Below are 18,003 nucleotides of genomic sequence, written 5' to 3' on the forward strand. Positions count from 1 at the left end.
ATAAGAGCTATCCGGGCTAGTTGAGAGTGAGGAATCTTGAAGCCATCACCACCCACCCACCAACCAACCCTCCACCCAGTTTAAAATCAACAGTCAATAGATGACACCACAAATGATGAGAGTGGGGAAAGTCAACAGTGTGTAATATGTTCTGTCATTGGTCTCATATCCCGTCTAGATACATCACAATCGAATCCATTCCACTCTGCTAGCCACCTATCGTAACACATCGCCTCTACCTATCGATGATCATCCTGTCTAATGTAAATGTATCTCGAGGTCTAGTCTATGACTGAGGAACTGTCTGCAACTTCCAAGTCCACTGAGGTCTCCGCTCAACCCCCGTTGTGGCTTCTTTCAATGCTCCAAATCTTTAATGGCTTTCCTCCTCCTCCTTATAATGCTCAATAATTCTCAACCTCTCCGCCGGCGTCACATACTTGACATGCTCAACACCGCCCTCGAGCACAGCAACTCTCATCATCGCGAGCAACTACACATTATGTTAGCTCCCATTCCCACATCATCAACAAACAATATCAGATAGTTACTCACATTATGCGCAGCATTGCTATGCTCATAAACCCCCCCTCCAAACGCAGCCGTCGCATCCTTCCCCACCCTCGCCCTAATAATCGCCTTTCCGCCAGGGTGCTTGTTCTCAAATTCGCTCGCGTCATGGATGTACCCATTGATCAAAATCAGCGAATTCTTCTTCGCCTCCCTCTGAAACGTCTCCCAGCTCACAAGCGGGAGCTTGTCCGGCCTAGCCGGCCATTTGATATCCTCCTGCTTCTCCTTCAGTCTTCTCAGCGTCATGGTCAGCTCCCCCTTGCTGATTTCGTTTTGGGGAAAAGTCTGCAGCTGCGTCGACAACCCAAGCCGGGAGCTGAGGTAGATGAACCATTTTGTCGGGTCGTACTGATACCACTTGATCCCATTGCGGTAGTCAACAGGGAACTGGTGGTGGAAGTTGTGGTACCCCTCCCCGGCAGTGACGATGGCCGTAAAAAAGTGGTTGCGGGGGGTGTGCTTGTCGTCAAATGGGGCGTCGCCAAAGGTGTGGGCGAGGGAGTTGATGCACATGATGCTGTGTTGGACGATCGTCAGCCTGAGCATGGCCGCGTAGCAGATGCCGCCTGCCCAGTCGCCCCAGAAGTATCCTGCTACTGCCGCTGGCATGACGTAGGCCAGGAAAGGGAAGAGCTTGAAGTAGTGACGGTGTTGGAACATGACGAGCTTGTTCTTCTTGAGGTCGGAGACGTCTGTGGGGCCGGCTTGGATGTCTCGCCTGAAGAGGATCCAGCCGGCGTGCGTCCACCAGAAGCCTTCTTTTCCGGAGTGGGGGTCGAGGTCCGAGTCGGTGTAGCGGTGGTGGGCGCGGTGCTCGCGAGCCCACCAGAAGGCCGAGCCTTGGACGCCGCAGGTGCCGCCGATGAGGAGGAAAATTTGGAGGGGGGTGGAGGCTTTGAAGGAGCGGTGGGAGTAGAGTCTGTGGGAGCCGGCGGTTGAGCCTGTGAGAGAAAAGTTGGTTGTTAAGTTTGGATATCCGAGGTGGGCGGTTTTCAGGGTCTACTTACCGATGATGCTGAACCAGTACAGGAAGACAGACCACCACAATGTCTTGGTCTGCAAGGGCACAAAGAGAAGCCCGTATAGACCTATTATCGGGGAGACAGTGAGAACAATCATGCTTTCCCACTTGATCCGTTGCCATAGCGTCTCAGCAGGCTTCTCAACCTTGGGCAATGGAAGCGCCAGTGGGTTCTTCTCCCAGGCCAGCATCGTCGCCGGTTCTTCGGTGACGGTGACGGACATGTTGAAGGCTTCACCGATGATGATAAACGATAAGGTTCAAAAGAGAGAAATATGCTTGCTGTCCACGAAGACGCTAGCCTGAGTCGATCGATGGCAGCATGGCATCAGAGCTGTCCTTATATCCCCCCAACCTGTCCTACTATACCGCCATGTAAGACACTATCAAGATACATGATTCCCCACAGTAAATGCTGACTCCCTCGGTGACGACACTCGCAACATTCCAACGGGCACTGAATAAGGGGCTCGAAAAGGAGAACCAACAATGGCGCTGGGCAGGCACGGGGACGGAATGTTCTGGCCAAGACAACGGCTCCGGCCCCGATGGACATAAGAAAACTGCTTCAGGTTTTGCAAGTATGTGCAGGTAGCAGGTAAAACCCGGCATTACCGGCTATTGTCCCGAATGTGAGACTATCTGTCGGGGCTTAGGGTCCCTACATGACATAACGGTTATGCAGCCACGGGTAGATTTCTGTCTTGTGCGAGGCACCAGACCTGAGCAGGCTGTGAGAACCTCACTTTTGGAAAACACACGCGGACCACAGGTGCAAACTTTTTTTGGCAGTAGATCATATGAAGCAAGACAAGCTTCTAGCTGTCAGAACTTTGGGTTCATACCTTTGACAGCACATGGAAAGACCAATTATGACCGGAAAGGGAGAGGATCGTCCGTCTCCGATTATGAGCAGGTAAAACCTCAAGGCGCGCGATTATCGCATTATCAATCACACGGCATCTATATGCATGTCAGCCAGCGCGTTTCATTGCCAGAAGGGGCTGAGAGCCATATGTAGTACTGTGGTCGACCGATAGGTGAGGGTCCAGCTTGCGGGGGAGGCTATCGCCATCTGTGGAACAGCGGCAGACCCCGATGGGTTGATGCGATGTTCTTTTCCTCCCGGAGTCGTGTATGCTTCACAAAGTTTGAGGTATCTGTCGACGCCGATCTTCGGAATAGTCGGAGGCTGACCAGCGACTGAACATTGTATAGTATGACGCGGCATGATGGTGTACAAGCAGAGGCAAAGCATTGGACGCGCGGGACGGGGAGAAAAGGAAGAGACATTGTATCATAAATCCAAAAAGGCATATGTTGCTATACCAGACGATTAGAAAGGTGGGAGAGGACGGCAATGTGCTAGTGAGGCTCTGTTGGACTGCCGTCTACGTGTGTAAGTGGCGTTCTTCATCCCACCCAAGAACCTTAGGGGCGGCACGGCCCTATCGTCGCTGAATCCCTACAACATGTAAGTGTTAGCAAGACGCTCCTCAAGCCCGCACTTGGGTCGACGCCAATGAGTCGTTATCTTCACAAAAGCCTATCGATGAGAACTTTTGATAAGAACTAGACATCTGCCAAGTTCCAGCACGCGAAGCCCTTCAGCAATCAGGCAACAGGCTTCAAAATGTGTGTCGTTGCACTAACAATTTGTGTGCTGTCGTGCCTGTTGTGGCTGAGTGGGGGGCACACACATCTCAACAACTGCCGCTCCCACCTCGGATCCCGGGTTCGTCGGACGCACCAATTGATTGACAGGACCCTTGATACCAAAAGCCGGGAGAGTGATGCTGTCTCTTAAAGTGCCGCCGAGATGGACCCGTCCCTGCTCCGTCCTGATCGGATGTCGTGGAGAAAGCCACCTCCGGTGCAAGACTGTTGTTGGTTGCCTGTGGCCTCCGTTCCCGCGAAACATATATACCAACACGAACACTCAGACTCCCCCGCAGTATCATCGCCAGAGACGCCAAGCGTCCCGCATCGTCGTCACTGGACACAACAAGACCATGTTCAACCCACTCCAAGGCTGGAAATCTGAACCAGCGCCCCGACACCAGGGCTATTCGGCCTTTGTCAATGGCCACTGGAGGAGCTTCGCCAGCCCAACCAAAAATGTCGTGGATGGTTCCAACACACCCACACGCTTTTCTGTATGGTCCTGGAATATCGACTTCAAGCTGGATGTGCCCGTGGCTCGCATGAGGGCTGCTCTCAACCATGTCCGATCATTAGTGGCTTCTCAAGACGGGACTCCGTGCATCGTCATGTTCAACGAGATGGTTGCATCTGACCTGGATGTGATAGCGGACGACGAGTGGGTTAGGGAAAACTACAATGTGACCGACCTGACTGGAGAGAACTGGGACTTCCACGACTTTCCTCCCGGATTTGGCTATGGTGAGTTCTTTCGGTGAGAAAGCCAGCGAAAGAAAGTCTTGCATGCTGACGACCGATGCAGGAACATGCATTCTTGTGCCGAAGGTGCTCCCCATCAAGGCCGTGTTCCGTGTCTACTACCCCAACTCGTCGATGCAGCGTGATGCCCTCTTTGTCGACATTGCCATCCCACGAGACAAAGTCCTTCGTGTATGCAGCACCCACCTGGAATCCCTGGTGGCCCGGCCACCGAAGCGGCCGGCGCAACTTGCCACGGCGGCCAGGTTCTTGCACCAGGCACATCTTGGCATTCTCGCGGGAGACCTCAACGCCATCGAGCGCTTCGACTGGACCCTCCACAAGGAAAACAGGCTCAAGGATGCGTATCTCGAGACTGGCGGCAAACAAGGAGACGAGGCTGGGGCGACATGGGGATTGATGGGCCGCAGCAATGACAGACAGCGGTATGGAACGTCCAGAATGGACAAGGTGCTCTTTTGCGGAAAGGCAGCGTTGCTTGATTACGGTACTTTCGGGCTGGATGTTGAAGTCGAAGATGAGGCGGATCGGCAGAAGTTAAAGCGCTCTTGGGGTCTGGCGAAAGCCTGGGTGACGGATCATTTGGGCGTTCGGGCAGAATTCCAACTCGAAGAGGTTTAACCAAAAGGTGCTAGTGTGCTGTATAATATCCATGTATGACTCGTAGTTAACAACAATAGATATGTATCAACCTCGTGCCAACGAAAGCAAGAGTCAGAACCGGCTGTTCGTGCTGTCGACGGTTTGACCGGGAGCCAAGACCGTCCCGAGGCTTAGCTACCACATTCCCGGGTCGGGACCCACACAACCGCCTGACCAGGGGTCGATATCAAATGCTGGGTTTGCAATCGCATCGAGGCCGGGGGTTTGGAGGTTTCCCCCCTCGAGAACGTTTTGGAGACCCTTAGATTTGGACGGCGAAGTCAGTACACCGTTGAAACAAACGGCGACCGATATTTCTTGCGACAAAGACGCTGTTGAGCTGTTACTGCACCCGACCTGGCACTTGGTGCTCGGTGTTGGCACTGTACCACTGAATTTCGAAGGCGATACAGCAGTGCTTTCTGGATTGCTGCTTCCAAACCAAGGCCTCATTTTTGTTTGATTCGAAAACACCCAATCTCAATGATTTCACGTGTCAAGCATAGACAGGACAATTCCATAGCCGCTCACCTTCACATGATAAAAACGGAGGCGAAGGTCCTGGTGGTCAGGTAATATTGAATACGAAGTGTGTGAAAAGGCGGTAATTACCGGGGGGCCGTTAGGCCCACTGGCACAGCATCCTAGACCTGGCCGCTGGAGATCGAGCCCGCCCGTTGACGACATGGCGCTCAATGCTTCCACAAAACCACATGCCGTCTCTGTACACAACCCAAATTTCCTTCTTTCAACCTAAAGCCCTAATTTCTCCGGTATACCTTACCAGCCCACCAACCCTACTCTCATAACCGTCTCAGCAAGGTGAAAACTTGCCCTACGCTGCCGCTGTCCTGCGATGACCTCTTTGGTCTCTGAGTTCATCATCACGCCTGTTCTGCGACAAGCCCGCCGCTTCTCTTCGAGTTTCGCCACCGAGGAACGACCAGCATCGCGACACAACCGACAGAGGTCGGTGGAAGAATCGACCTCTGTTCTAGAGAATGCCATAATGGAGGACGACCAGGACGTGGTGATGGTAGAAAGAAATGCGGGGGAGACTTCCTCGAGCCCTGTGCCAGCGATAGCGCCGGCACCAGCACCAACACCGGAGTCGACCCCACCGCCACCTACCTCACTCCCGACCCCAACCACCAATGCTGTATCATCGTCACCAAGTCAGGCGGAAGGGATGCTACGGAATACCCCAGAAGTTACCGTCGTTCCAAGCACATTATCGGCCCGACAACCAAGTTCTCCCGCCCCGTCCGCCCCTCCGAGGACGGCCTCTGACGCAGCAGATGGACCACGCCAGGCAAACATAATGCGAAGAGACCCTTTGCCTGAAGACGACGGCATGGGGGAACTACGGAAAAAGATTCGGAGCATACAGGAGATGGATATCGCCCAAAACCTCAAAGCGCAACTGGTCCACCAATTGTTGACGGAGAAGTACACACTGGCTCAACAAAAGAACGGATTACTGAAATCAACAATTCGACCCGAATCCCCAATGGGTCGGGCGATAGTACCGGACCAAAACGCATCACCAGAGTCTTTCGGGGCGTTGCAGGCATTGAAAGCTTGGAACCCACTCAGCACCGAATCTGCGCCACTGGAGTTGCCCCTGACTGCGGAGGACCTGAAGCCGACGTATGCCCCTGCAGTTATGATGGACCAGGATGGCGAGGTCGAGAGTCCGGCATCCGATGGTCCGCAAGAAAAGCGACACCTGGGCTGCAATCACTATCGGAGGAACGTCAAGCTACAATGCGCCACCTGCGAGCGCTGGTACACGTGCCGAATGTGTCACGATGCCGTCGAGGACCATGTCTTGCCCCGCCAGCAAACCAAACACATGCTGTGTATGCTTTGTGGCTGCGCCCAAAAGGCTTCGGATACGTGCGCAAGGTGTGGGGAGTCTGCGGCCAACTATTACTGTGGCATCTGTAAGCTTTGGAATGACGACCCTAACAAGCCCATCTACCATTGTTCAGACTGCGGGCTCTGCAGAGTTGGGCAAGGGTTGGGGAAGGACTTTTTCCACTGCAAGGTGAGCATCTCGATGACATGCACCATGATTCTCTGGTACCTCGGTACGCTGACATTCCCGTAGAAATGTATGGCTTGCATCTCCATGACTGGCGAACACAAGTGCATCGAGCGGTCCATAGACTGCGACTGCCCCATTTGCGGAGATTACCTCTTCAACTCGATGAAGACTGTCGTATTCATGCAGTGCGGTCACAGTATCCACAAACGCTGCTTCGAGATGCACATGGAGACCTCTTATCGATGCCCCATCTGCAGTAAGAGCTGCGTCAACATGGAGACTCAGTTCCGGAACTTTGACCTTGCCATTCTCGCGCAGCCCATGCCGCCAGAATATATCGACGCCCGTGCCATCATCTCTTGCAACGACTGTAGCGCCAAAAGCCAGACTACTTACCACTGGCTCGGGCTGAAGTGCTCTCTTTGCAACTCTTACAACACTATTCAAAGGCAACTCCTCAACATGCCTAATGATACCAACCAAGAGCTGCCGACGCAGCAAATGGAGCGACGACTAGAACAACTCCAAGAGGAGGCATCGCAGCGTCAGGAGCAGCGGCAGTTCACAGAACCGGCCACACTCAATCCTGGACATGAGCGCGAAGCTGTTACTTCCACCGCTCTGCCCGCGAGCAACGCTGGACCCCTGGCGGCTGGGAGCCTGCCGCCAGGGCAAGAAGAACCCCCTATTTTTAGTCTCAGCTTGCCAAGCAGATCCTCCACCCCTCTCCCTGCGTACGAGGTTATCGAGCGAGCACGTCGGGAACAAGAGGCGAGAGCTCAGAGGTTGGGAGGGCTGCCGGATAGCCTAGGAAATGGTATTGACGTCTCCCCTCCCGCCGCCACCATTGCTGCATCTAATAATACGCCCCTAACTGAACATGACCTTGTTGTTGCTGGCTTGCTACCCGCCCCTTCAGTCCAGCCCCAACAACCACAGCACCAGCATCAGCACCACCGCCAACTAACGCCAGAGGAACTCATTGATTTTGTGCAGGTCCGAGACGGTGAAGCGGACGACGACGATGATGACGAGGACGAGGATACGTTTCTGGATTTGTTTTGGGGACGGGATAGGGAGTTGGATAGGATACCTAATGCGGGGACGGGGTTCACTTCGCTTGGAAGCCCGGGGGGTGCTGCTGTTAACGAAGACGAGGAGGATAGCTCGTCGTGTGATGATTTGAGCTCTGAGGAAGAGGAGGAAGAAGAAGACGACGATGACGAGAATGAGATTGTGCTGCTTGGGCACCGGTGAGGTTGTGGTTACTATACTACAAGGGTTGGAAATGCATGGGAGGTTCGGTTCACCTGCTAGGTGTGAGAGGGCTTTGCATTTGTGGTAGGGTGATAGGTAGCATGACAGGACAACGCATACAGAGAACGGCTTTGATTACATGGGATGGAGTTGGTAAGGGAGTTTTCTCTCTCAAGGGATGGATTTTTTGGGGGAGGGGGAGTTTTGCATGTTTGTTTGGATGTTTTCCTGGTTTCTCTCTCTCTCTCTCTCTCCTTTCTCTGTTGGTAATGACCTGTGGTTGTGAGGAGGTTATAACTTTTTCTCAATTCTGATTTTTTTTTTTTTTTGTGTGTGTGTGTGTGTGTGTGTGTCTGGCTGGTTATGTCGGACTACCTATGATATATAACACGTCTTGTTTACTGTTCCCATTTCATCATGACAGCAATTTTTCAGGAAAGTTTTGCCGAGTGATGTTAACTAGGACACAAGTTCTTGGAATGTCTCCTCTTCTTCCTAACCTGCGGTCCGTCATGTTAATCTATAACTCTTTGCGTTGGACATCAAAGAGTGATACCGAAATTCTGTGTATGAATAGTGAACATGTTAAGGCTTGACTAGAACTCATTTCCGGCTTGTAGTGCTGATACCCTAGCAAGACGTGGATACAATAACATACAATAATTGATACTACAAGTCAGTAATAGGTATAATAACATCAACTTATACCCTTTGATTAGAAAACAGGCCTTTGACTATCTCCAAAGGCCTATTAATTATCCTTCGAGGTACGGTTCAGTCCTTTGGCAGTGCCAGTTATTTTAACAGCGTACTTAGGTAGCCACAAGAGTTCACCCATATCTGATAGTAGCACGAGGCAGATGACAGAGTTGGAAAGGCTATGGCTCACCATTCGAAAAGCTCAGCGGCGTGGCGCAAGCAAGGCTCAAAGTCACAACGGAGGGGACCAGCAGGCATTCTCAACAAGCTCGATTCATCGTCCAAGGTAAGCGTGCCCATTTCATGTCCAGGACCTTCAAGTCACTGACGGACCACGCAACCTTCCCGCGGGCATTTCCCCCCTCTATCGGACCCAGCCCGTGGTTCTACCTCTCCGGGCCCCGGTCATCATTCATTTGCGTACCGGTTGTGGATATCATGCACCTTTTGGACCAAGGGATTTAAACGCGACGTGACAAAGAACGCCCGGAACACACGTGTGGTTCGTTCATGCCGTCAAATTCTCAGCTGAAGAGCCATCAGATTTTTATTCCGTAAATGCTGAATACAGCCCCAAAAACCCGTTCGCCCCGCCCAGCCGATTCAGGAAAAAAGGACGATTTAGAACTCTGTTGGTGGTTGGTTAGTCAAGACTGTTGCTCCCAAAGCCCAAGGAGACCGAGGAAAACATACTGAGAGGAGTGAAGAACCATCTGTTCTTGCCGCTGGTGTAGCGCTCCTCAAGGACCTTCTTGACGTTCTTCTTGGCGTCCTCACGCTGGGAGACCTCCTTGAAGGTATCGGCGGAGATGGCGTTCTTGAGACCCTCGAGCTCGAGAGTGTAGCGGGTGGGCATCAAGTGGTTGTAGTTGATGACCTTGATGAAGGGCTTGACCTTCGACCGCTTCTCCTGTCTGGTCTTGGACATGCGGCGGGTGATCTTGCTGGGGTAACGCTCGATACCGGCAACGATGGCGTGGCCGTAGGGGTGGTTCTTGGAGCCGGTGTCAACGGGCTGGATGATGACAACCTGCAGAAATCGCCCAGTCAGTACTCTTGTTGTCCTTGCGCAATCTGTTTCCTTTCTGTAGTTCTCCCTCTCCCCACGGTCGCCGTCCTCGCAAATGTCCGCTCCGATTCCCGATTCACTCCTCTCAGTCATCCAACCATTGAATTCCCATTTCCCATTCGATGTTTTGCTACTCGGACACTCGATGACTGGCGATTGGGGGGTGAGGAAGATGGGTTCGGTGAAAATCGTCGTACCTTCTTGCCGGCATAGCGGCCCCTGGTGACAAGGCACACTCTCGAGGTCTTCAAGAACTTCATTTTGTCGGTTCTGTTGTCGAAGAAGTAGGTTAGTTACTGGGGAAGGGGAAAATTCGTGGAGACAATTTTTTCGAAATGGCAGCAAAAGAGGGGGGGCGTGACATACCTGTTGTTGCCTTTCCCTGGAGGTCGACTGCGGGCACGGAGAGTGAGAGACAGAACCGTTCTTGAGAAAGCACCCGAAATAATTTCAGTTTGTGGGCTGCCAAAATTCGAGCGGGCAAGGCGGATTGGCCCGTTAAAAAAATTGATGACTAATAAAATGGCCAGTGCGCCAGGTTCCTTGCTTCACTCTTGGCTCGGCGTGCCAAGCCCCCAGCTGCAAAAGGTGGGGCAGCTCGAGAGCGCAAGCAAGACAACTTGCGACTTTGAAGTTCAATCTTGCAAAGTCCAACCCCTCCAAGATATTGTCCAGCAAGAATAACCACAACCATGTCTCCCCCAAGATACATCATCTCCCGCATCGCGGACCCCATTTTCGCCGTATTCATTGGTCTCTCTGCAGCTGCCACGAGGATCAACCGTGAGGAGAAGGAGAAGGGGAGGTCTACACAGCAGACTCTGGAGACACTCCGCAGGTGAGGCTATTCACATGTGTCTGGGCGCAACATTTGTATTTACATGTCATTGTTCAGGCGCCTTGGCTTCCCAAAGAACTCGTAAAACTGTATCGCCTATCTACATACCATATATAGCTAGCTACCTTAGCTACCCTTCGCCCAACGAATGAACCACCAACGCCAGTTACCCTATGCAGACCGATAGAAAGACATTCGGATATCAGCGCTTGACATCATCAATGATACTTCCAACTCCCGTTTCATGTCCGAACTATGGAGCAATGCCCGGCCCATACTCCTTCTTCATAGCTTCGCGAACCATCTGCCCGCATAACTTAGCTGTTGGATTTGTGCTCACAGCCAACCCCTTGGCGATCTCGTTGCCGTACCTCCCGCCCAGGGCAAAGTCTGCAGAGGCGTGCTCTTCAAACTCGATCTTTGTCCACTTCGCCTCCGGCCGCTCCTCGTCAACAAGCACAGATTTTGTCAACATCAGCTTGGAAGTCATGAGATATATGGCGGCCCTTTGCGTGTGAGCATTGGATAAGGTCTTGGCCACCTGGGGAGAGAGTCGGGAGTATCGTGTGGTTGGCGTAAGAAGCGAGATGGCTCGGTCGAGATCTCCTAGAAGAATCTTCCCTACTCTGACGCGCTCGGCATCACCGACATTCTGTCGCAATGCTTGTGGTAGCCTGGGGGTGTCGGAAACCAGAATCGCATCGCCATAAAGCCGCCTAAGCGCTTGCGCCCTGTTGTTGTGCGCGCTCGCATACTGAGGGTATTCTTCGATGAGCTGGTCAAAAGATGCAACTGCTTTGCGATATCCTTCCAAGACCTCCTCGCTAGGGCCTGTTCTTGCTGGGTTGGCTTTGAGGTTTTGGACCTCTACGTTCTGAATGGAAAGGATGATATCACGCTCCCTTTGCGCGATGGATTGATACAGAGCCGGGTCGGAAATGTGCGGGTCTTTTGGGAGAGTCGAGTCGACCTGAATCGCCAGAGCCGGATCATATTCGGGGTCCTTAATTTTTTCGAGCACGTTGATATCGCGCGGGGTCAGGTCAAGATAAGCCATGGCGACAGGAGAACTTTGGCAAAGATTAATCGGCGGGAACCTTGTGACTGCTTTCAGCTGGCGGCTTCTGTATCAATTGACAACACTGGCCACAACTTGGAGCAGCACTACCAGTGACAAACAATGGGTGGTGTTGTGTATGTTTCGATTGGAATGTTGGTTGGATATAGGAGACGTGGGGGAACAGCAAGCCTGGACACGGCGGCCTTGGACCGATCAATTCAAACCACTTGGTTTTCTACTTACTAACCACAGCAGCCAAGCAGGAAAATGACCGGTCTCGTGCCTCGAATCATTACGGAAAGAAGCTCATGGATTTTGAGTGTCGCAGGCCGGTGCTGACCGTTGCCCCTCCGTCAGAGACCGAGCTCGCCGGAGCTGGGTGCGGCACTCGGCCAAACGCGGCTTTGTGCGGCTTTCCCAGGGCGATCACTGCTTCGGTGCCATTCCGCTGGGGCTCCACCACCCGAGCATGCAAACAATAATCCTCGATTCGGCTTTATCGTCATTGTACGTATGGTACCCAGGAATTAGGTTCGTCTGAACCGGGAAGGAGGAGGAGGATGATACGCGCTCACCCGCTGTTATTCAGCGCTATTCAGTCGGAAAAGCTATGGGAAACGAAGGCCACGGGGGGACGGTTGATGTCTGCGTTTAACGTGGTGGAAACCAATCAAAGGATCACGGAAGATTGCAGATACTGGAGCAACCAGTTGTGGGTGTTCCTGGTGCTCCTTTGGTACCATGCGGTGTTCGATCGGGAGAGGATCCAGCCATGCCTCGTGCACTGGCAAAACGATAAGCTCTACCCCAGGTTTCGTGGGGGGGTGACGTGCGCGGATGTCCTGGACTTATTCCCCATTTCCCACGAACGGAACTTGGGAGAAGACAAGGGGCTTGTTAAGCCGACCTCAGACTGACTTGGTTGGATGGTTCTGACTTTTATATAAGTCTGTTCTTATTCCCCCTTGGTGGCTTTGTTTGTTTTCCAACGCCCAAGAGAGATTCTGTGTAGCTATCAAGTCGTCATCCTCCCTCAATACCTATCATACCTTTTAGAGTTTGTCCTCGACTGCATATCTCATCAACTTTGGTTTGTGAGCATGTCCCCATCTGCCATCTCGGACACCAACTCCCACTCAAACGGCTACTCAGTCGACTCGGACTACGCCGTTCAGGATCCCAACGGCGCTCCCAACAACTTCAACGGCTATGACCACATAACCTGGTGGGTCGGCAACGCCAAACAGGCCGCGTCCTACTACAACTCGTTCTTCGGCTTCAAAACCATCGCCTACAAGGGTCTCGAGACCGGCTCTCGGTACACGGCCTCCTACGTGGTCGAAAACGCCGGCGTCCGTTTCGTCTTCACCTCCCCCATCCGCTCCGCCGCCCACCTTCCCGAGGACGATCCCATCTCGGACTCTGACCGCGCCCTCCTTGCCGAAATCCACGCCCACCTGGAGAGACACGGCGACGCCGTCAAGGACGTCGCCTTCGAAGTAGACAACGTAGACGGCGTCTACGCCAAAGCCGTCGCTAACGGAGCCGACTCTGTCCAACCCCCTCAGTCTTTCGGCGACAAGGAATCCGGCCTCGTCCGCACAGCCGTGATCAGAACCTACGGCGACACAACCCACACCCTCATCTCCCGGTCCACCTACCGCGGCCCCTTCCTCCCCGGCTTCCGCGCCATCGTCCAGACCAAACCCTCCCCCATCCCCATGCCCACCGTCCCCCTCAAAAGAATCGACCACTGCGTCGGCAACCAAGACTGGAACGAGATGGTCTCCGCCTGCGCCTTTTACGAGTCCTGCCTCGACTTCCACCGCTTCTGGTCCGTAGACGACAACCAGATCTGCACCGACTTTTCCGCCTTGTCCTCCATCGTCATGGCGAGCAGCAACAATCTCGTGAAAATGCCCATCAACGAGCCCGCGCCGGGCAAGAAAAAGTCCCAGATTGAGGAGTACGTCCTTTTCAACTCTGGCCCTGGGGTGCAGCACATTGCTCTGCTCACCGAGGACATCATCACCACTGTGTCTGCCTTGAGGGAGAGGGGGGTCGAGTTTATCAATGTGCCGTCTACGTACTATGACACCATGAGGCAGAGGCTCAAGACGGAGAGGAGGAGGTGGGAGCTCAAGGAGAGTCTGGAGACGATTGAGAGGTTGAATATCCTTATTGATTATGACGAGGGGGGGTATTTGCTACAGTTGTTCACCAAGCCTTTGATGGACAGGCCGACGGTGTTTATCGAGATTATCCAGCGGGAGGATTTTGAGGGGTTTGGCGCGGGGAATTTCAAGAGTTTGTTTGAAGCTATTGAGCGGGAGCAGGCGGAGAGGGGAAATTTGTAAATATAGCCAGGGGTTAACTTGCATTTGGGGCGTTATAATTTGGGATGGGATTCATGATGGCATGATGGGAGGTAAAATTGATATTTGGGATTTTGTCAACAATGTTCAAGAGTTGTTTGATCATCTGTCTATGGCTCGGAGTGACATGAGAAAAGTTGTTGGCTATGGATGTTCGACATATGCGGACGACTTCGAATATACAATGATCTTTTCAAATAGGACATGATTTCCGCTGAAGGACAGAGACATCCTGAGCGTGAAGAATACACACATAAAAGCTGTATTGAACTCAGTGGTTGTTTGTTTCGTCTGATGAAGCCATCAAATCTCACATTCGCCATATGCACCGAGAATTCAGCAATCCTCTCAGAGAAACTCCCATTCTCCTATGTAGTACTAAAACAGATCCCTACCCCAAGCCCCTTATCCCTCTCCCTATGTGCCCCGCTTCCTATCATCATGCATGTCCCATCCATGTCTTTGTTACATGTTGTTCATGACGCCCCTTTTGTAGACCTTTATTTCCCCACACGCAAAACTCAAAAAGAAATCAAAATCTCTTCCCCTCTCATCTTTCGCTGGTCTATGTATGATAATGGTGTGTGAAGAAGGTAAAATAAAAAACAACAGATCCGCCATCCCTGAATACTCCTGCCTTTCCACCAGAGCGAGCCAAGGAAAAGGAGCTCAAAAGAAGTTGGCGAACAAATGAAAGTAGTAAAATATGTGCTGGAAAGAAGTGGCGCAGCGCTTGCCAAAGTTCGTGGTCATCAGTAGAAGGTAGTCTTGGTCATTTGTGGTGAGAACAAAAGCCGTCAGTGTCCCATCAAGTTGTGGTGTGTGTGTCAGTTGTTCTCGAACGAGTGTGGAGCTGGACGAAGGCTCGATTAAACTCCGTATAGGGTTAACACTAAATGGGAGAATTAAAAATGTATAGGATGCCATTAATTCCCCGTCCGGTGGGCGTCGTCGTGTCGTCTATAGTCTGGCGATGCCGATCTTGTTCTTGGCCTCGTTCAGGTATTCGGTGGGGTCCATGCCCGGCGCATAGGTAGGGGCGAGACCGCCGAGGAGGACAAAGACGGTCATGACAGTGAAGAGCATGATCGAAATGCGGCGGAGGATGGGGCGGCGGTTGCCAAAGTCAGCCCATTGGCGACCAGCCTCGCCAGCATAGCCCTTGATGGCCTCGTAGCCGAGCTTGTAGTAGACCATGCCACCAAGGGCGATGCTGTAACCAAAGAACTGGAGGCCAGTAACCTGGGTGCCCCAGATGATCATGGAGGCAACAACAAGGAGCACATCTTTGAGCACACCGCAGAGAGTAAGGACGAGCGAAGAAGTCTTGCCAATCTGTGGAGAAGGGGTTAGCAGCGTACGTGGCGTTGCGTCTGAGGAGGGGCCAAGACTTACCAAGAAGACAACCGAGACATTGAGGGCGAAAGCGCACAAGCCGTTGAGGAAGAAGGTCATGAAACCAACGTCATACACCTCCTGCATGCTAAGCTTGGGGAACTCCCAGAAGAGAGCAACGACAAAGTTCATGGCAGCGCAAACTGGGGCGAAGTAGTAGAGCGACACCAAGGGGTCCATCTTGAACTCAGCCGAGCTCAGAAGGCGCTGAACCATGGTCAAGCGGAGGGCCTCGAAGGCAATGCCGAAGATCTGGTAGATGAAGCCAATCCAAACAAACTTGATCTCGCCAATCGACGCGATGACCACACCGACGACAATGACTGAGACGTTGAGGAAGACCTTCAGGTTAGGCTGAGAGACGCCGAGCGCCCAGCTGGAAAAGAGGACGAAGACAGGAGTGGTAGCCTGGGTAGCACGGTTAGCCCAACAATGCGCACGTCTGTAGATTCCAATCGCTGCAACTCACCTTGAGCATCTGGATGAAGGCAACGCTAAGGTAGAGATATGTCAAGTTGCCGCAAATCAAGCTCAAGCTGAAGAAGAAACCAATCGGAACAATGGCGCGAAGGTAGACCCGGCCAGTCATCTTGACCGTCTTGCGGCCATCGAGGAGAGTGGTGTAGCGAGCAAGGAGCTGGGTCATGACGGTAGCGAACACCAAATGGAAGGTCGTGAGGATGACCGGGTATTCTGGCAAGTCTTAGCATGTGTTCTGCTTCCTGGTGCATTCCTGGTTGTAGGCGTCCTTACCGAACCCGAGCGTGGAGAGAATCCATTTGTTGAAGAGGATGACGGAGGAACTCAGGGAAATCCAGATGCTACGAGACAAGACCAATTAGTTATCTGAGCATTCGCGTGGTTTTAGGAGTGTCGGCTGCTCACGTCACGTAGAAAGCCGGATGGAGTGATGGCTTGGGTGGTTGCGACTTCTCGACGTCTGGGTTGACTGTCGGGAGGGTATCTCGGACCTGCTCGCCAGAGGCGCGAACCTTCTCGTCGACGCCCATCTTTGCAGTCGTTGTGTTGTTAGATCTGAATGCTCCTCGAGGGCTCGCGGATGGATATCACGTCGATGTCGAGAGAAGGGTAAAAAGCCAACGTCGAGAAATTTGAGACGAGTGTTGGCTGCGGCGCGGCAGGACGTTGTAGGTCGTGCTGCGGTGTGAACAAAACGAGTGGATGGCCAAGCCAGCTGCGACCGTATGGGAGGAAGAACTGCGACAGTGAGCTGAGGAAGGAGAAGTGCGGTGCTAGGGGTGCTAGGAGGCTTTGTTTGTCGGTACTTCTGCTTGGAGTGTGCCTGGTGATGTGTAGGGCTGGGCGAGGTTGTTGCTTGGATGCTCCTCGACTTGGACTTTTTTTTTAGGGGGGACGCCTGTGACGGGGATGGGGGCAAAGGGAGCGTCAGGTTCTCGAAAGGGGAACGCGGGTTGTGGGTAAAAGCGACAGGGGGAACCGGTGGTGGTGGTGGGCACTCGGCGGTGCTGGGATGGGTTGCGTTCTGCCAAGGGTGGCCAATCACAGCTTTATCTGGGAAATTGGCCCTGGCTGCGAACAGATTACGGATTACGCTCCCATACGTAGCCAACTGCAACCATCAAAAAGACTGGACTCGACCCTCGAGCCTCGACCATCGTGACAGCGCAAGGGCAGTCAATTCACACAGTCACTTGTCTCTATTACTTCGTGTCTTCTTCTGCCACGGGCAGAGAGCCAGAGACACACAAAGATGGCACCGTGGGCGGTCAAGTCCAGGGCTTACTCCTCGTCACAGTCGTGCATTGATACGGCCCGCTTCGGCCACAGCACCTACCACGGTCTTCAAGCTAGCCAACGGGTAGACAAACGCTTAAAAAACAGTGGGAACTAAGCCAAATCAGGCAATTTGCCTTGTTCCAAGACCTGCCATCATAGCAAGGGCATGAATCCTACCAGGGGACAGGAAATGAAGTTGACGACATCACGGTCATGGATAGATCTACGCGAGAGATATAACTAAAAAAGCAGATTAAAGATCCGATACAAGTGGGTGGCCGATCACGTCAACTTCAACATCTACCAAACCTCACAAACCTGGTCAGGGGCGATAGAAACAGGATGTGTCAAATCAGCAGCCATCCGAGGGCCACATGTTGCTCAGTACCATATCTCAAAAGCCAATGGCTGTTGAGTTTTCAATGTTTCCTATCTTTGGAGCCCGAAAATCTCTATCGATACTCCAGTTCAGCCAGCAGCCTGAGACGTAATCATTAGAAGTCGTGGAGTAGTCCTTACGAATCTGCAGCATTATTATTAGTGTAGCGATATGTAGATCGAGCAAAGTTCAGTCCAGTCTGCCCCATCGCACTGGTTCATGGTTCCCTGACTTTTTTTTCTGTTTGACGTCCGTGTCCAACAATAGAAGAGCGGCATTCTCCGGCGGGGTCCAAAGGCATGGCATGGCATCAATCGTCAAGACGGCCGCCGCAGTCTCGAGTTTTAAGTTTCTAGCCATTGACGAAATGTTTGTTGTTCCGGGAGAATCTTCTACATCTGAATACATGGTCGTTTGCTTCAGCTCGCTGTACGAAACAGTCGATGAACTGCAGCTCGCCGGGGCC

The 18,003-nt window shown here is 52.7% G+C and overlaps 9 protein-coding genes across 9 annotated transcripts; 4 read left to right on the plus strand and 5 right to left on the minus strand.

Moving 5' to 3' along the window:
- Window positions 1–128: 128 nt before the first annotated feature.
- On the minus strand, window positions 129–4,711 carry OLE1_2 (stearoyl-CoA 9-desaturase). Its single transcript, XM_062889135.1, has 4 exons — window positions 3,248–4,711; window positions 1,581–3,051; window positions 556–1,514; window positions 129–493 (listed from the first exon to the last, which is right to left on the minus strand). The coding sequence occupies exons 2-4, from the start codon at window positions 1,816–1,818 to the stop codon at window positions 374–376; spliced, it is 1,317 nt and encodes a 438-aa protein (XP_062745085.1). The 5' UTR covers window positions 1,819–3,051; window positions 3,248–4,711; the 3' UTR covers window positions 129–373.
- On the plus strand, window positions 3,154–4,636 carry QC762_308430 (uncharacterized protein; the record flags this gene model as incomplete). Its single annotated transcript, XM_062889136.1, has 2 exons — window positions 3,154–3,997; window positions 4,059–4,636. Exons 1-2 carry the CDS (start codon window positions 3,388–3,390, stop codon window positions 4,634–4,636), a joined length of 1,188 nt encoding a protein of 395 aa, XP_062745086.1. The 5' UTR covers window positions 3,154–3,387.
- An 802-nt stretch (window positions 4,712–5,513) lies between the features above and the next one.
- On the plus strand, window positions 5,514–8,228 carry QC762_308440 (uncharacterized protein; the record flags this gene model as incomplete). Its single annotated transcript, XM_062889137.1, has 2 exons — window positions 5,514–6,707; window positions 6,771–8,228. The coding sequence occupies 2 exons, from the start codon at window positions 5,514–5,516 to the stop codon at window positions 7,962–7,964; spliced, it is 2,388 nt and encodes a 795-aa protein (XP_062745087.1). The 3' UTR covers window positions 7,965–8,228.
- A 678-nt stretch (window positions 8,229–8,906) lies between these two features.
- On the minus strand, window positions 8,907–9,992 carry RPL27B (60S ribosomal protein L27B; the record flags this gene model as incomplete). Its single annotated transcript, XM_062889138.1, has 3 exons — window positions 8,907–9,292; window positions 9,357–9,693; window positions 9,930–9,992. 3 exons carry the CDS (start codon window positions 9,990–9,992, stop codon window positions 9,285–9,287), a joined length of 408 nt encoding a protein of 135 aa, XP_062745088.1. The 3' UTR covers window positions 8,907–9,284.
- A 156-nt stretch (window positions 9,993–10,148) lies between these two features.
- QC762_308455 (uncharacterized protein) lies at window positions 10,149–10,655 on the plus strand (the record flags this gene model as incomplete). The annotated part of the gene is made up of 2 exons (XM_062889139.1): window positions 10,149–10,570; window positions 10,628–10,655. Exons 1-2 carry the CDS (start codon window positions 10,425–10,427, stop codon window positions 10,653–10,655), a joined length of 174 nt encoding a protein of 57 aa, XP_062745089.1. The 5' UTR covers window positions 10,149–10,424.
- A 168-nt stretch (window positions 10,656–10,823) lies between these two features.
- On the minus strand, window positions 10,824–11,627 carry QC762_308460 (uncharacterized protein; the record flags this gene model as incomplete). The annotated part of the gene is made up of 1 exon (XM_062889140.1): window positions 10,824–11,627. The coding sequence occupies one exon, from the start codon at window positions 11,625–11,627 to the stop codon at window positions 10,824–10,826; it is 804 nt and encodes a 267-aa protein (XP_062745090.1).
- Window positions 11,628–11,922: 295 nt separating this feature from the next.
- Window positions 11,923–12,404, minus strand: QC762_0057070 (uncharacterized protein; the record flags this gene model as incomplete). Its single annotated transcript, XM_062883557.1, has 2 exons — window positions 11,923–12,124; window positions 12,313–12,404. The coding sequence occupies 2 exons, from the start codon at window positions 12,402–12,404 to the stop codon at window positions 11,923–11,925; spliced, it is 294 nt and encodes a 97-aa protein (XP_062745091.1).
- A 326-nt stretch (window positions 12,405–12,730) lies between these two features.
- Window positions 12,731–13,987, plus strand: QC762_308470 (uncharacterized protein; the record flags this gene model as incomplete). Its single annotated transcript, XM_062889141.1, has 1 exon — window positions 12,731–13,987. One exon carries the CDS (start codon window positions 12,731–12,733, stop codon window positions 13,985–13,987), a length of 1,257 nt encoding a protein of 418 aa, XP_062745092.1.
- Window positions 13,988–14,965: 978 nt separating this feature from the next.
- On the minus strand, window positions 14,966–17,058 carry QC762_308480 (uncharacterized protein; the record flags this gene model as incomplete). The annotated part of the gene is made up of 5 exons (XM_062889142.1): window positions 16,286–17,058; window positions 16,154–16,221; window positions 15,870–16,093; window positions 15,401–15,808; window positions 14,966–15,340 (listed from the first exon to the last, which is right to left on the minus strand). The coding sequence occupies exons 1-5, from the start codon at window positions 16,408–16,410 to the stop codon at window positions 14,966–14,968; spliced, it is 1,200 nt and encodes a 399-aa protein (XP_062745093.1). The 5' UTR covers window positions 16,411–17,058.
- Between the last annotated feature and the right edge of the window lie 945 nt (window positions 17,059–18,003).

The sequence above is a fragment of the Podospora pseudocomata genome, chromosome 3, assembly GCF_035222375.1.
Source record: "Podospora pseudocomata strain CBS 415.72m chromosome 3, whole genome shotgun sequence".
Classification (NCBI taxonomy): Eukaryota; Fungi; Ascomycota; class Sordariomycetes; order Sordariales; family Podosporaceae; genus Podospora; species Podospora pseudocomata.

Bases quoted from the DNA above. Each gene is read 5' to 3' on its own strand.
- OLE1_2 (XM_062889135.1), bottom strand. From the start codon at position 1,818: ATGTCCGTCACCGTCACCGAAGAACCGGCGACGATGCTGGCCTGGGAG. The intron at 1,515-1,580 runs GTAAGTAGACCC...TTTCTCTCACAG, and splicing joins GTACTGGTTCAGCATCATCG to GCTCAACCGCCGGCTCCCAC. The intron at 494-555 runs GTGAGTAACTAT...CATAATGTGTAG, and splicing joins ATAGCAATGCTGCGCATAAT to TTGCTCGCGATGATGAGAGT.